We start from the raw sequence: 16,312 nt of genomic DNA on the forward strand, positions 1-16,312 counted from the left end.
CTAGGTCACAAGATTTTTCCCTCCATTAGCTTTACACATTTACCTTTTATAACTTGGTCTTGAATCCATATGGAGCCCAACCTTCTATGTGGAATTGTGTAGGAAACCACTTTTATATCTCCTACAGTGAATCCGCCTTTCCCCTGCCAATCGGTGATACCACTTTGACTGTAAACTAAGTCTCCTTATATGTGTGGGCTTGTCCCCAAGCTCTGCATTGATCTAATAATCTAGTCCTGCCCCAATACCCATAAACGTGTTTTCAGAACTGACAGGCAAGGCCCCCCTCATTTTCACTGAACTATTATCTTTCCACCTAAAATTTAGTGTAAATTTATCAAATTTACCAAAATATCCAACTGCCGTTTTTGTTGAGGTTGCACTAACTTTATAAAACGATTTGAGGAAAATGAACATTTTTATAATATTAAGTTATCCCACCTAGGATTATTCAGCTTTTCTTCTACATCTTCTATTTTCTTTTTTTATAGTTTTCATTAAAGACGTCTTTGTATACTTGCTGAAGTTGATTCCTGAAATCACCCTAGCCCAAAGAGGCAGCAAGTACAACCACTTGCTCACCCAGAAATCTATGGTCCCCACGGCAGCAAGGCCCCACTGTGCACGATAACTCAGGAGAAGTCTGACAGCCTGAATCCCCATTTTCTTGAGGGGATATTAGTTTTAAAAATTGACATCTAAAAATTCTCATCAATCTACAGCTGGTAACTTACCACCGGCACCTTAATGAACAGAATAGATTGACGGGCCATGCTTAAATCTGCATGTCTTCCAAGAAAAATCAGGTTCAACCACATTGGAGGTGAAAGCATTCGGGGAGATTGCACCTGCTCTTCTGAGTCAGTCACCTGATGCAGCCAGCTGGCCCTGGAAAGACACGCCGTGCTTTCCCTGTCACCGGAAGGCTGTATGAGAGCTCTCCGGGGTAAAGCCCACCTCGTCTGCTGGGGGCCTGCACACCTCGGCCACTGCTTCCCACCAGCGGGCAGGGGGCCGAAGGCAGGACTGTGCAAAGTGGGCTTGTGAAGGGGTTTCAAGCTGCCTTTCACCAGTACGAGTCCTTTTCTCCTCCTCTGTGTTCAACAGCAATCATCCTAGCAGGCTTCCTGACCCCAGCAGAGGTCCCAAATAGACACGTCGAGCAAACTTTAAATGGCTTTATTAAAGGCTGTTAATATAAAATACAACCAAGTTATGAGTAGTCAGTAAGAAGTTTCCATTTTTGAAAACATATATCAAAGAAAGGGAGGCTGCTGTGACACCCACGGGGCGGGTGCGGCTGGGTACCACACCCTGCTGTTCCCAGAGCGGGTGGCACTCCCAAACCCAGAGGGCAGGGGCAGCGGGGGCGGGGGGGGGGGGTGGTCCCAGGTGAAAGAACTGAGACTGGTCTCTAGCCTCCTGGTGGAGATTTTCCAATGACGGTCACCCAAAGCAAGACACTGAATCCTTGAGCTGAACCCCAGGGGCAGACAACAGGGTGGCCAGAGGGAGGGGATGCAAAACCACATTAGGCTTCAACTGAAAAGTGTGTGTTTTTAAAATGATAACTAGAAACTTCTGGTTTTAGAAACGCCCTCTTGATACATGGCAAAAAGGGGGCAAAACGTATAAGAGTTTAATTTTTCCTTTACTTGGACACACTAAACGTAGATTCCCAGGAGGGCAGTGAAAGGAATCGTCTTTGCATAGGCTGCCCGAGCTTAAGAGGAGAATCTGCAGGGTCGGGCGGGATGGAGACCCATGAGCTCGTGTCCTCCAGGCCTTCACCTCTCCCTCTCACGCTTCTGCGCTTCCGAAAGCAAAGCAAAGCAACACAACTTCAGAACTCCCTCTAGGATTTCCCAAGTTGTGGTTTTACATTTAATCTCAGGAGGCTGTACCTCTACGAAACTTTCAACACTGTTACAGATAACTGAATACTCTTGGGTACTGGACCCCAGATGGTGTTAAAGAAGGTGGAAGCTCTCAAAAGTCCCCGTGCCCCTCCTTTCCCAGGAGAACCTGAAGGGAATACTGGGTCTTATGAGAAAGTGGGAAAGAAATCAGAGTCACCTCCCGAAAGAACAGACACCTCAGCTCGGGCTAACTGTCCCGGGATGCAGATCTTTCTTCCCTGCTACACCAACGCCAAGGAATGCAAACTCCCTTCTAGACATCTTTTTTCTTACGGGGACCCTGCTGGCAAGCATGGGTTCTAAGGTCACTGCCCTCAAAGCTGGAAGCGAGGGCAGGTGTCGAGCCCGGCTCCGAGGCTCAGCAGCTGACCTGCAGGGCTGGCACCCGGCTGGGATTTCGTTTTCCCCCCATTGCCGTGCTAGGAATCTTTTTTTCTCTTGAGTGTTTCAACTATACTTAAACAGTACAGAAGGGACATGTATTCACCACGATACCGTCGGTCACCAAAGGAGGAAGGTCAGATGCAAGACCCCAAGGGGCCAAATGCGGTTTAGGGACAGGATGCAATTGGCAGAAACCAAACCAGAAGCTGGCGAGGCCACAGCTTTGGCAGAAACTTTCCTGGAAAACACAAGTCGCCATGTGCTTCACCTTGGAGCCAGATAAAATATTCTAAAAATCATTTCAGAAGGTCCTATGAAACAGAAAGGCATCGTAAAAAGACACACTTTGATACTGAAACTAGGTGCTCACTGGCAGGACTCGCAGGGATTAAGGCGTCAGGTGAGGAGAACACAGTGAGAGGCAACGTGGAGACCACGCTCGGGCACGTACTGCAGGCTCGCACTGCAGGCTCGCACCGCCCGGGGCCGCGGGGTAGCGGCTCCCCGCCCGCCCTACCCCGCCCCGTCCTCCCGGGCAGCCTCGGAGCTGCCCTAACGCCCCTCCCCAGCATCAGGGAACACAGGTCAAGCGGGCAGCCGGGTCCACCTCCAGGAGATGCTGTTGCCATGACCACGGAGGCCTCCAGGGGGCGCCGCTCGGGCCATGCAGAAACTCGACTCCGCTTCTGCTGGCGGTCAGGGCTGAGGGAGTGTCCACCGTGACGCAGCTTGACCAGTCCTTGGGTTGAAGGACATCCAGTGCCCCTGACAGCTTCACGCTGGAAGGTTCTAACACAACTAATCAGAAGGGCCTGGTCTGCCAGCAACGCCCGCAGGTGCCCAGGACAGGAAACACCCAACAGGCCCCAGAAGTAGCAAAGAACTTCCAAAGGGAAACTGGTACAAACCCAAGAAAAGTGGTAGCCCTACAACTGCTACATCTAGGTACAAAATAATGTAAAGTTAATACAAAACTTCTAAACATGCAACTCGTTAATAAACAATGATGAATAGTTTGAATAAGTACCAAGGCAGCCTAAAGACGACCTCCATCACGTGCCAACAACCTGCTTCCCGGAAATGACGTGAGAATGAAGGGTGGCACGTGATGCAGAAGTGTGGCTTCAGCAAGGGAAGCCTGGACAGCCGGAGCGTGGCGTTGAGGACTCCCGCCACGTGGGGCAGGTCTCCCCATGGGCACAGCCAGCACCCAGCACCATTATTGCTGAGGACAGCCACCCACTGAAAGGAGCCCCGTGCATTTCTAAAAGGGAGGGGATACAGGAGAGGAGACGGAAATCACTTTATGATTTTTGTGACAGGGTTGAGAAACATCTTTCTCTGAGGAGGGGGAAAAAATTGGGTGGAGCTAGAACAGAACTTTTATTTACAAGGTTTACTGAATTCCTAAGAGTTTTTAAAAATTCCAAATGTAAAACTTCTGTTAATCAAATCGTTGAAAATAGCACAGGTATCTGGTCTTACCAAAACGGGAAAAATCTGGAAAGCTGGACAAGGCAAAATTTACCAGTTTCCAAACGGTTAAGAAAAGAGTGTACAGAAACTATCAAAAGACACAAGGGAACGCTGCCCTTCTTCTCCTTCGCCACACCACTTTGGAAAACATTTTGGGATTATTGGTTTGTTTCGTCTAACACATTTTACCAATTGTCCAGAAAATCAAATCCTGTCTTCAAGATGACATTACTTGAGCTGACCTGTAGAAGGGACAAAAACACCAAAATAAGGCATGAGACTAAGTTAGCATAAGCTAAAAACAGCACCTCATTTAAAATGACCCAAATGAAATAGTCTGCTCCCGTCTCAGAGGCTCCCTGACCTCAATTTGCCTCAGTGCTGGGAACCAGAAAGTTAAATAAAGCTCAGTGCAAGCCACACTCCGCCAGGATCCAACACGTAACCCGCTCCGTCCCCAGGCATGTCCGAGGGCAGCCTGCGGAACCTACCCACAGAGAAAAGGAGAAGAACGTAGCTTTTCTATGTTTGAATGATGGGCACGTTAAAATTTAGTCACTGTGGAGTGAGAGAACAAGTTACAAGTTTCATATGAGCCTAATATGAAACACACACACACACTGACAGACGAAACAAAATAAAATAAATTACCAAGTTGAGGGAGTGAAAAATATGGAGAAAGGATGTAAAGTTTATTCTTTTCAGATGATGTGGAAGGTTCTGGAGTGATCTTCCCTAACCCAGGGCCATTCTTCAGGTCACAGACTGCCCACTCACAAGACATGGGGTTGGTTTAAAGGGCCGTCTGTGAGCACAGGCCGCTAATTCACACACATTTGCACAGGCTTCCGCCAGCCGCCTGAGGTGAGAGGCCCGTCTCCCGGGTCTAACACGAGTGCGTGTTTCCCTGGTGGCCGCAGTCTTCCCGAGCGAGGGAGCCTTGACCCTGTGCTCTCCACACACCGGCAAACAGAAGATGCTGACGCAGAGGCCACAGAGCTGAACGGCTCCCTCTGAAGCAGGTCCCAGGCCCAGTTTTGCCGCCTCTCAGGTTGAGCCAGAGCCCGAAAAGCCAAAGGCGTTCAGGCACACGTTCCTTTTTCTGGTTTCCTACCAGTGTCTTACGTGCAGCCGCACTTCACGCTGTGCTGTGCACTCATAAATCTGTTCTTTCAAAGGGTTTCAGGTGCTCTGTCCTACTCACAGCCCCCAACCCCACACACGCGCTTTCCTGCGTCTCGTTACAGTGAAGACCCTCATGTAGCTTATGTAGATGCTTCCTGCGGAGGAAGTAGACCCCACTGCGGAGTGTCGGAGAGAGAACACCAGGCAGGAAGATTAGGGCGGAGATGGAGCCGGGCACCAGAGCGGCAAGGGAGGGGCCCAAAGTGCCAGCCTAAGACGGCGGGAGACCCTGAAAGGAGGGACAGGCTGGACGATGGAAGGCAGAGGGCCTCCCATCCCAGGGCTCCCCTTCTTCGGGAGGACAACTGACTAGGTCATCTGCCTAGAGAGGCGTGGACGTGCCTGGAACCCCAATCCAGGAAACACCCAGAGGATGACCACAGCTCAACAACAAAACCCACAGCCAGGGGCTGCCCTGCTGGCGCAGTGGTTAGGAACCCGCCTGCCACTGCAGGGGACACGGGTTTGATCCCTGGTCTGGGAGGATCCCACATGCCACGGAGCAACTAAGCCCATGCACCACAACTACTGGGCCTGCGCTCTAGAGCCCACGAGCCACAACTACTGAGTCTGCGCTCTAGAGCCCACGAGCCACAACTACTGAGCCCGCGTGCTGCAACTACTGAAGCCCGCGCGCCTAGAGCCCGTGCTCCGCAACAAGAGAAGCCACCGCAATGAGAAGCCCGCGCACCGCAACGAAGAGTAGCCCCTGCTCGCCCCAACTAGAGAAAGCCCGCGCGCAGCAACGAAGACCCAATGCAGCCAAAAATAAATAAAATAAATAAATTTATTAAAAACAAAACAAAACACAGCCTCCCTCTGAAATACACCTACCTATTTATTTATTTATTTTGGTTTTGGGTGACCCTTAACCAAACATTTTCTCTTTCCTTTGCTGAGTTTTCTCAAGCAATGCAGAACAGCTGGTAAAGACAACAGTTGGCGCTCCACAAAACTGGGAAAGCATGGAGAAGCCACCCACGCTGCCTATTCTCTTGTAGGGCCCTTTCTTCACGACACACGGCACTGCAGCCAGTGAATCTCTCACATCTTTCTCTTCCTTTCCCTCTGTTCCCAGAAAGAAGTCCTTTCTTTAGGACTCCTCCCTGGACACCTAACCCTGTTTTGCGTGGAAACGAGAAGCAGCCCATCATTCCTGAAGCAAGTCTCCCGTGGTCCCCAAACAAGCACGGCTGCTCTCCTGGCAGAGGCTTGGGGTCCCAGCCACTTCCCCCATGTCCCTCGGGACATCTGCGGGTCCCTTCCTCACCGACACTGCAGCCCAGCCTCCCAGGCCCCTGCGTGGAGCTGGCATCCAAAACCCACCCACACTGCCGCCTTCCCCCTCGAGTCCTCTGCTCACTGCCCCCTGCGTCCCTTCCGTACCTGCCCTCACACAACTGGGGAAGGGTGGTGGGCATCTGGGACACAACCACGGAACAGGCAAACAGGTCACGGCACCAGACGGCTTCACGGAACACGTCTCCTGCCTATATGTTGGTCGCCAAGCTGAGCGACAACCCAGCAGACCTGAACCCAGAAGTCCTCCGAGGGATGGCAGAGGAAGGAGAAAATGGGGGCATCTGTGGTCCGCCCACCCACGTGAGGTGGCCCTGGTCACTCGGGAGGAAGGAGCCCCTGGCCTGAAGCAAGGTACCCACCTGTACAGGCACGGGTTCCGAGAACAGAGCACCCTCCGTGTCCCCCACAGGCTCGGAGGCGGCGGCTTCGCTCAGCGGGCTGCTGCAGGCCTGGGCGGGCTGGGGTCTCTCTCGCTCCACGCTGATGCTGGGCAGGACCCACTGCTCCTGGCGCAGGCTGCTGGACTTTTCCACCTTGGCCTCCCTGGCCTTCGGGGCGGGATCCTGCCGGTAACAGACAGGCAAGACCTTTTCCCCTTTCTCCATAGACTTGATCTGGCTGGGGGTCAGCGACTGGAACTCGGCCTCAGGGCCCTCCCCCCGGGACCGCTCTGCATTGATCTTCCAGAAGGACGCTTCCTCTTCCTTCCGGGCGGCAGGACCCAGAGCATCCAGGCTGGAGGACTTGCTGCCCTGGGAGGGTCGGAGGGCCTGCGCGCCCTGAGGAGCTTTGGACAGCGGCCTGGGCTCGGTGGAAGTGCTGCAGCTCGGCTCTTGGATGGACAAGAAGGACACGCTGAACTCCATCTGACTCTAGCGGGATGCGGGGAGGGAGGGAAAGAAGAGAGCGACACATGCGGTCAACGGGACAGGTGTGCCGGCTCACACGTCCCCCCAGTAGCAACAGCGCCGCCTGCTGTCCATTTGCTGGCACTGCCTGTCCGCCATCACAGCCCTGAAACACGGCACAAGCTTTGAGAGCCGTCACATCCTGTCACACTGGAGGCTACGAACAGCTCGGACTCCTGAATCTGACTGGCGACTAAGGCCTCTGCTTGGTGGGCAGATCACCCACCCGCCTCTTCAGGAGGGACTCCCGCCCCTTCCTGAGGAGGGTGACTGCCCCCCTGGGGGTGACAAGGAAGGGTGCACAGTCAGCACGACAGCACAGCAGTGAGGGTCAAAACCCAGAACCAAGTCCCCACCTCACGGGCCCCTGCCTTCCTGACCGATGGCAGCCAGCAAGGGTGAAGGAAAAACCAGCAGCCAGACCCTGCTTCCCTGGACTAAACCAAGAAAGTCAAGGGCAGGCCTGTGTGCGGCTGCAAAGATGTGATCCCCCTCCCACGCCTCCATCCCACACTCCGCCTGCACGCCCGCTACACACTGCATGTTTGTGTGCCCCAAATTCACATGTTGAAGGTCTAACTCCCGAAGTTAGTATTTGGAGGCAGGGCCTTTAGGAGGTTTAGGTGAGGTCATGAGGGTGGAGCCCCCAGGACAGGATTAGTGCCCCGAGAGATGCTCTCTTTCTGCACCATGTAAGGACACAGTGAGAAGGCGGCTGTCTGCAAATCAGGAAGAGGGTCTCCCCAGGACCAACCCTGCTGGCACCGTGATCTCGGACTCCCAGCCCCAGAACTGTGAGAAGCAGACGTCTGTTACTGGATGCCCCCAGTCTGCGGTATCTGTCACAGCTGCCCGAGCTGACAAGACAGTCTTCCTCTCCCGTGATCTCCTCGGTGCTACCCTGCTGCTCTCAGCTTGTCCTGGCCCTGTTAGGTGGGGAACCCCCGAGGGCAGGACAGGGTCCACACCCCACATCCAAGTGCCCCAGAAACACTTTCCTTGATCTGATGCTGCTAACCACTGTGACCTCTAAAAGTGGTAGGGCTGAGCTGTCCTGACCAACAAACCACTGAGCAGAAGCCTAACGCCTCCTTACAGTGGAGCACCCTGGAGGGTGGCGTCCCCAAGTCCTGCAGAGTAAGCAATCTGCTGCCTCAGGCATCTCTCAAATTAAACTGGAACATTCTTCTCTTCCTCTCCACTTCTGCTCCCTCATACATTCCCTTCCTCTTCTTCTTTTAAAAATAAAAGTATTAAAACTACATACTAAAATTTGAGGAATTAGAAAAAAATCATTCATAACCTTTCCCTCTTCCCATAATCTCTATTAGTTTGTGTAGTTTCGTGTAATCTTTCTCAGATACGTATTTTATGACCTTGCAGTTCTGTTATGCATATAATTTTGGGTATCGTTTCTTCACTTAACCAGAAGCGTCATCAATGGTGTTATGTTGTCTTTGTAATCATTAGTTTGAATGGGCACAAGATATTTCATTGAGTGGCTGTCCCACCATCTACTTTCCCATTTTCTTTTTATCAGTTTGCTGCTTTTAATTTCTGTTGTTATAACTGAGGCTGCCAGAACATCTTCATGTATACAGCTCTCCCCCATTTGGAGTTAATTTCTTCAGACAGATTTCCAGAAGTGAAGTAGCAAACTACAACAGGTTTAAACCTTTCTTTTATTATGGTTTTGGGTGCATACCAAATTTGTTTGCCAGGGGCTGCCCTGATTTCTAATGCTGCCAGCTATATATCAGAGTAGCAACTGCAGCCACTGCTTCCGTGTTGTCACTGAGTATAATTTAAAACTGTGCTAACATGGTTCTCTATTACTTTAATGCATACGCCTTCACTTCTCTCTGGCTGAGACTTTTCCTAAAAGCCCAGATTCTGATGGCCACAGGTCTCTCCTCAAGATGATGAGGCCACAAGGAACTCCAGCTCCAAACACAAGCACAGGCTGCCTTGAAGCTCAGGGTTATAAGAAATAGAACCCAAGAAAAAACATCAAAGCCCATGCAGAGCCTCAAAGCATAGCACAGCAACAGGTGTGCAGAGGGCAAAGCGGAGAGAGACCTGCACAGAGGGTCTGTGCAGACCAGCACTCCCCAGCCTGAGGCGCTTGTCTGCTCCACTGCTGGAACAGATGGGGGCTGGGTGCTGAGGCTCAGGCTTCGGGGGTCAGACCCTGGGGAGGGGACTGGGCCTTCATCAGAAAACAAGACAAATCTCAAGTAAACAAACTAACCTATCACCTAAAAGGATTAGAAAAAGAAGAACAAAAACCTAAAGTCAGCAGAAGGAAGGAAATAATAAATATCAGGGAGGAAATAAATAAAACAGAGGTTAGGGGCTTCCCTGGTGGCGCAGTGGTTGAGAGTCCGCCTGCCGATGCAGGGGACACAGGTTCGTGCCCCGGTCCAGGAAGATCCCACATGCCGCAGAGCGGCTAGGCCCGTGAGCCATGGCCGCTAAGCCTGCATGTCCGGAGCCTGTGCTCCGCAACGGGAGGGGCCACAACAGTGAGAGGCCCGCGTACCGGAAAAAAAAACAAAAAACAAAACAGAGGTAAAAAAAAATAGAAAAAATTAACAAAACCAAGAGCTGGTTCTTTGAAAGGGTAAACAAAATTGACAAACCTCTAGCCAGGCTCACCAAGAAGAAAAGAGAAAGAACCCAAATAAAATAAGAAATGAAAAAGGAGAAATCTCAACTGTTACTGCAGAAATACAAAAAAACCATAAGAGAATACTATGAACAATTACATGCCAACAAATTTGACAACCTAGAAGAAATGGACAACTTTCTAGAAACTTACAGACTACCAAAATTGAATCAAGAAGAAATAGATAATTTGAACAGACTGATCACTAGAAGTGAAGTAGAATCTGTAATAAAAAAAATTCCTACAAACAAAAGTCCAGGACCAGATGGCTTCACAGATGAATTCTACCAAACATACAAAGAAGAATTTATACTGATTCTTCTCAAATTCTTCCAAAAGATTGAAGAGGAGGGAACACTCCCAAAGACATTCTATGAAGCCACCATCACCCGGATACCAAAACCAGACAAAGACACCACTAAAAAAGAAAATTACAGGACAATATATTTCATGAATATAGATGCAAAAATTCTCAACAAAATATTAGCAAACCAAATCCAACAACACATAAAAAAGATCACACACCACAACCAAGTGGGATTCATCCCAGGTTCACAAGGATGGTTCAACATACGCAAATCAATCAACGCACACCACATTAACAAAAGAAAAGTCCAAAACTACATGATCATCTCAATAGATGCAGAAAAAGCATTTGACAAAATTCAACATTCATTCATGATTAAAAACTCTTACCAAAGTGGGAATAGAGGGAACATATCTCAACATAATAAAAGCTATTTATGACAAACCCACAGCCAATACAATACTCAACAGTGAAAAGCTGAAAGCCTTCCCACTAAAACCTGGAACAAGACAAGGATGTCTACTCTCTCCACTTCTCTTTAACATAGAATTGGAAGTCCTAGCAGCAATCAGACAAGAAAAAGAAATAAAAGGTATCCAAGTTGAAAGGGAAGAAGTAAAATTGTTACTATATGCAGATGACATGATACTATATATAGAAAACCCTAAGGACTCCACACAAAAACTACTAGATCTAATAAATGAATGCAGCAAAGTAGCAAGATACAAGATTAACGTTCAGAAATCAGTTGCATTCCTTTACACTAACAGTGAAATGTCAGAAAGGGAATGTAAAAAAACCCAACCAAACAAAAAAAAAGCTTTTTAAAATTACACCAAAAAGAAAAAAAAAACCTAGGAATAAACCCGACCAAGGAGGCGATTTATACACTGAGAACTATAAAACATTAATAAAGGAAATAAAAGAGGATTCAAAGAAATGGAAATATATCCCATGCACTTGGACTGGAAGAATGAACATTGCTAAAATGGCAATACTACCCAAAGCAATTTACAGATTTAATGCAATCCCTATCAAATTACCCATGACATTTTTCACACAACTAGAACAAATAACGCAAAAATGTATATGGAACCATAAAAGACGCAGAATTGCTAGAGCAATCCTGAGGAAAAAATAAAAAACAAAGCAGGAGGCATAACTCTCCTAGACTTCAGACAATACTACAAAGCTACAGTAATCAAAACCGTGTGGTATCACTACAAAAACAGGCATACGGATAAATGGAACAGAATAAAGAACCCAGAAATAAACCCACACACCTACAGTCAATTGATCTTCAACAAAGGAGGCAAGAATATAAAATGGGAAAAAGACAGCCTCTTCAGCAAGTGGTGTTGGGAAAGTTGGACAGCCGCATGTAAATCAATGACGTTCGAACACACCCTCACACCATACACAAAAATAAACTCAAAATGGCTTAAAGACTTAAACATAAGACAAGACACCATAAAACTCCTAGAAGAGAACACAGGCAAAACATTCTCTGACATAAATCGTACCAATGTTTCCTTAGGTTGGTCTCCCAAGGCAACAGAAATAAAAACAAAAGTAAACAAATGGGACCTAGTCAAACTTACAAGCTTTTGTGCAGCAAAGAAAACCATAAAAAAAAAACCCGAAAAGGCAACCTACAGAATGGGAGAAAATATTTGCAAATGATGCAACCAACAAGGGCTTAATCTCCAAAACATACAAACAACTCATACAACTCAACAACAAAAAAACAAATAACCCAATCCAAAAATGGGCAGAAGACCTTAACAAACATTTCTCCAAAGAAGACATATAGGTGGCCAGTAGGCACATGAAAAGATGCTCAACATCACTAGTTATTAGAGAAATGCAAATCAGAACTACAAAGTGGTACCACCTCACACCGGTCAGAATGGTCATCACTAAAAAGTCTACAAATAACAAATGCTGGAGACGATGTGGAGAAAAGGGAACCCTCCTACACTGTTGGTGAGAATGTAAGTTGGTCCAGCCACTATGGAAAACAGTATGGAGGTTCCTCAGAAAACTAAAAATAGAATTGCCATATGATCCAGCAATCCCACTCCTGGGAATATACCCGGACAAAACTATACTTCAAAAAGAAACATGCACCCGTATGTTCACGGCAGCACTGTTCACAACAGCCAAAACATGGAAACATGTTTAGGAAACAACCTAAATGTCCATTGACAGATGAATGGATAAAGATGTGGTACATATAAACAATGGAATACTACTCAGCCATAAAAAAAGAATGAAAAAATGCCATTTGCAGCAACATGGATGCAACTAGGGATTATTATACTAACTGAAGTAAGTCAGAAAGAGGAAGACAAATATCATATGACATCACTTCTATGTGGACTCTAAAATGTGGCACAGATGAACCTATCTACAAAACAGAAACAGACTCACAGACGTAGAGGACAGACTTGTGGTTGCCAGTGGGGAGGGAGAGGGATAGACTGGGAGTTTGGGGTTAGCAGATGTAAACTATTACATACAGGATGGATAAACAACAAGATCACAGCACAGGGAACTATATTGAACATCCTGTGATAAGCCATAATGGAAAAGAATATGAAACAAGAACGTCTGTACGTGTGTAACTGAGTCACTGCTGAGCAGCAGAGATGGCACAACACTGTAAATCAACTACACTTCAATAAGAAGAATTTTTTTTTAATCTAGACATTAAAAAAAAAAAAACCACCAAAGCTCAGGTGCTGGAGCTCAGAACAAATGCAGACTCTGAGCACATCCAGTGCACCAGGCACAGTTTTCTTTGTTGTTGGGCTTTTCTCCTAAAAAGTTTTTATTCTACAATGGAGAAAATGGAGGTCTGGAGCAAATGAGTGAATTGTCCTAGGTCACTAGTCCATTAAGAGCAGCTGGGATTTCAATCTGGAGCAAGTGATTCCGAGGCCTGCAGCTGTGCTGGGCATCACACCACATCTAAAAAGCCAGTGGCCGCCAGGGACGATGTCCATGTGAACACCAGCGATCCCCATACGTGGCAGGATTTCTGTATGTCAGTGACCTAATCTGATTTTTAAAGGGCTGTTTCTGAGTGAGTCATTCTCAATACTCTGCATATTTCCAAACTCCACAATAAAATACAGGGAGAATGTGGGCACAGAGATGATGAGTTCTTTAAATAAGCAAAGTGCTAGAAATAGCTTGGAAGTGGGGACTGAGCCTGAGAGAACAGAGTTGAGATTGATCGGGAAATTGCGGGGTAAAGAAAACACTTTGAGTGGTTCGTCAAACACTAGGCTCTTTTAGGATCAGCCATCTCTCCAGTGGGGAGAAGCTCCCGGAAAGCTGGGCTGAACATGAGTCTAGGCACAGGACCACACTGGGCCGAGCCAGGGATGCTGGGGAGAGAAGTCAGCCACAGTGGTTCCAGGACTGCTTCAGGTCCTCGATCAGGGCACCGCGCAGCACTTAGCTGGCTGGAGTGACAACCTGCAACAGAACCACGGAGGCTTTCAGGGCTCCTTGGGCTACCGGAGCCCTCGTGAGAGCCCCTCAGGGAGGGTGACGTCTTGGTAGAAGAGAGGGCCAGGCTGACGGGGATGGCTACTTGGTTTGGGGCGCCCGGGGTGAAAATGGGGAAAACAAGAACTTACAGAAGAAAAAACGTTCTAGTGTGTCAGCTTCTGAGCCTTTTTGCCCAGGCATTTGTTGTTTTCCATTCTGCAAATAAAATATGACTATAACCCACTTTTAAGAAGAAGTCCTCCTTGATCAGCTGCACTGGAGGGTCTCTTTCTTTCCCACTCCTCACCCCAAAGGGCAAAGGTTTGAGGTTTGTGTTTAAAACACGTGCCTGTTGGGAAGGGGCGGGCAAAGAAAGAAGAAGAGGGGCAAAGGGTCCTTTTTCCTGACCAGAGTTCATCTTACTTGGCTCCAAGACCCCAGAACGCCAGCAAAACTGGACCAGGACATGGTGAAGAGGGGTTCCTGGTCATTTTCAAAGACGCGCTGTTGTCCAGGTCACACAGAAGTGGCACCTGCACTGCAGCTCCCTCTGTGCTTTAGGAGAGCTTTCATTGCTTTTTGCTCAGTGACTCCACCCTCCCTGGGCCGCCCCCTTCCCTCCCAGACCAGGGCTCAGCCTGGCGCCTCTGCTCCCTCCCGTGCTTTCTCCCGGGAGGTGCCCTAAGCCCCAGGTCCCCTTCAGAGGTGTCTCCTGCTCACTGGCCCGAAGCCACAGCTACCTTCTTCCCCAAGCCAGCTCCTCTCGGTAAAGGGCAAACCCACCAACGACCCAGCCTGAGCCTGGACTCTTTTCTTCTCTAGTAAAATCGAAGTATTCTTACTCCCTGGGCTGTTGTTTTAGAACGAGGCCCGGCACATAGTAAGTGCTCAGTAAACGCAGGCTACTGGGCTCTGCTCCTGTTCTGCTTGGTCAGAGGCATCTAAGCTTCCTGGGGGGGTCAGCAGTACTCCCACTGGATCCCCTCCGGGCGCTGGCCCCTCCCCGCCTTCCTCTGGTCACTGGGGGCGTGGTGCCCGTGGCTGGGACACGCGGGCTGTGTCTGCGTCCGGAAGTAAGCGCGACTCTGAAGCCCCATCCTGGCCCAGTGTCTGGCGTGGAATCTGAGCTGAGACACTCCCCACAGGGATGTACTGCAGCCACCGTGTTGCCCCTGGACCCCCCCACAGAGCCTGTGCTTCCGACAGGGTCTCTGACCTCACCTTCCCCCGTGGCCCTGAGGCTATGCAAGGGGGCCCTCTGACACTGGAGCCGATCAGTGACCAGGGGAGGCCAGCCCTGCCTCGCGACCTGACAGCCCAGCAGGGGGCTGCGTCTGGAGCCTGTGATGAACGCTAGCAAGTCAGGAAGTTCCCGTGCAATCTTCTGATTTCTGGGAAAAGTCTGTTTTTCTAGGTGTGGACAAAGCTCTCGGGAACCCGGTGCCCTGCGCCGAGCGGGGCCCAGTGACAGGAGGCTGCCCAGGAGGCTGCTCCAGGTGAAGAGCAGCCCCCAGCTCGCACAGCAAGCCGGAGGGGGACTCAAGCCCGCAGTCCTACACGAGATGGCTGAGACGGAACAGTGAGGGGCACTCAGGAAGCCCTCTCCCCTCCTCACAGCGATGCTGACGGCGCTACCCTCTACGTCCCAGGCGCCCCGGCTGGAGCCCCAGGGCTACGCACTGAGCTGGGCCTGGGTGTCAGCCTCCCCATGTGGGAAACTGGGTCTTAGCTGGCCACGTCCGTTCTAAAAACAGAAAGCCCAAAACTGAGCCCAGTGTCTATTTTTACGTCCCACTCACTGGAGAGGAATGTGTAATATTTCAGTAAAGGAGGGTACAGGCGACCAAAACTAGCTGTTTGGCTTGGCGGCCTCTGGCGGGTCTAAATTGCTGAGATGAAGGCTGCAGAAACATTGTCAGAAGATACAATAGCTTTACTGGAGCAAATCCTAATAGATTCACAAACCATTTAACATTTACCCTCCTCCACCTCCCCCACCAAAGGAGGAAAAGGAATAAGAAGAGGGGAAGATACGAAAAACTCTTAGAATCTAAAAATTAGTAGATGACAAGCCGGTGGGGAAGAGACAGCATGGCCTAGCCACTGAGACTGGGGGTGTCAGACCCTCCAGGCCAGCGGGGCAGGGGGCACAGGGTCTGGGGACCACCTGCCCCTAACCGCGAGGCCCCAGGGACTAGAGGACGCTCCTGTATTTTCACCAGGGAGCCGGGCAGACGATGGATAGGGCCCAGCTGTTGGGCCCCATGGCAACGAGCCTGGGGAAAACCCACCAGACACCCACCAGACAGTGGGTGTGCAGGAGTCTGCGGTTATAAGGCCACAAGGGAAGGACAGGAGCCTCTGCCCTCCAGGTGTCTGTCGTCTCGCAGGGACAAGACGCACCAACAAAGAGCATTAACGTGTGTCCGCCTAGCGCAGAGCTTCTCAGAGGGGACACAGAAGGGGGACAGTTGCAGACGCTGTGGCAAGGGGTGAAGCGCACGGCGCTGGGCTGGGACATCTAGCTCACACCCCCTCACTCTGGGCCTCTGTTTCCTCATCTGTCAAAGCGCGCATTGTGGGGATTAGCTGAGGAAATGCCCCCAAGGTGCTCAGCACAGATCGGGGTCCTGTGGGAGCTGCCCGGCTGTCACAATAACTG

At 49.7% G+C, this 16,312-nt stretch overlaps 1 protein-coding gene across 3 annotated transcripts in view; it reads right to left on the minus strand.

The window, feature by feature from the left end:
* Nucleotides 1–1,164: 1,164 nt before the first annotated feature.
* CUNH1orf198 (chromosome unknown C1orf198 homolog) overlaps nt 1,165–16,312 on the minus strand; it is a 33,764-nt gene continuing 18,616 nt past the window's right edge. For 2 of the 3 annotated variants that reach the window (XM_029245711.1, XM_029245710.1), the window contains one exon: nt 5,781–7,138. In XM_029245711.1, coding sequence (XP_029101544.1) covers nt 6,455–7,138 — 684 coding nt within the window. In that variant the 3' untranslated portion in view covers nt 5,781–6,454. Of the gene's footprint in view, nt 4,022–5,780; nt 7,139–16,312 lie in introns of those variants that run through there. The other variant, XM_029245712.1, reaches the window with a different exon arrangement.

The sequence above is a fragment of the Monodon monoceros genome, unplaced genomic scaffold (assembly GCF_005190385.1).
Source record: "Monodon monoceros isolate NGI ecotype Baffin Bay Population unplaced genomic scaffold, NGI_Narwhal_1 Super_Scaffold_4, whole genome shotgun sequence".
Classification (NCBI taxonomy): Eukaryota; Metazoa; Chordata; class Mammalia; order Artiodactyla; family Monodontidae; genus Monodon; species Monodon monoceros.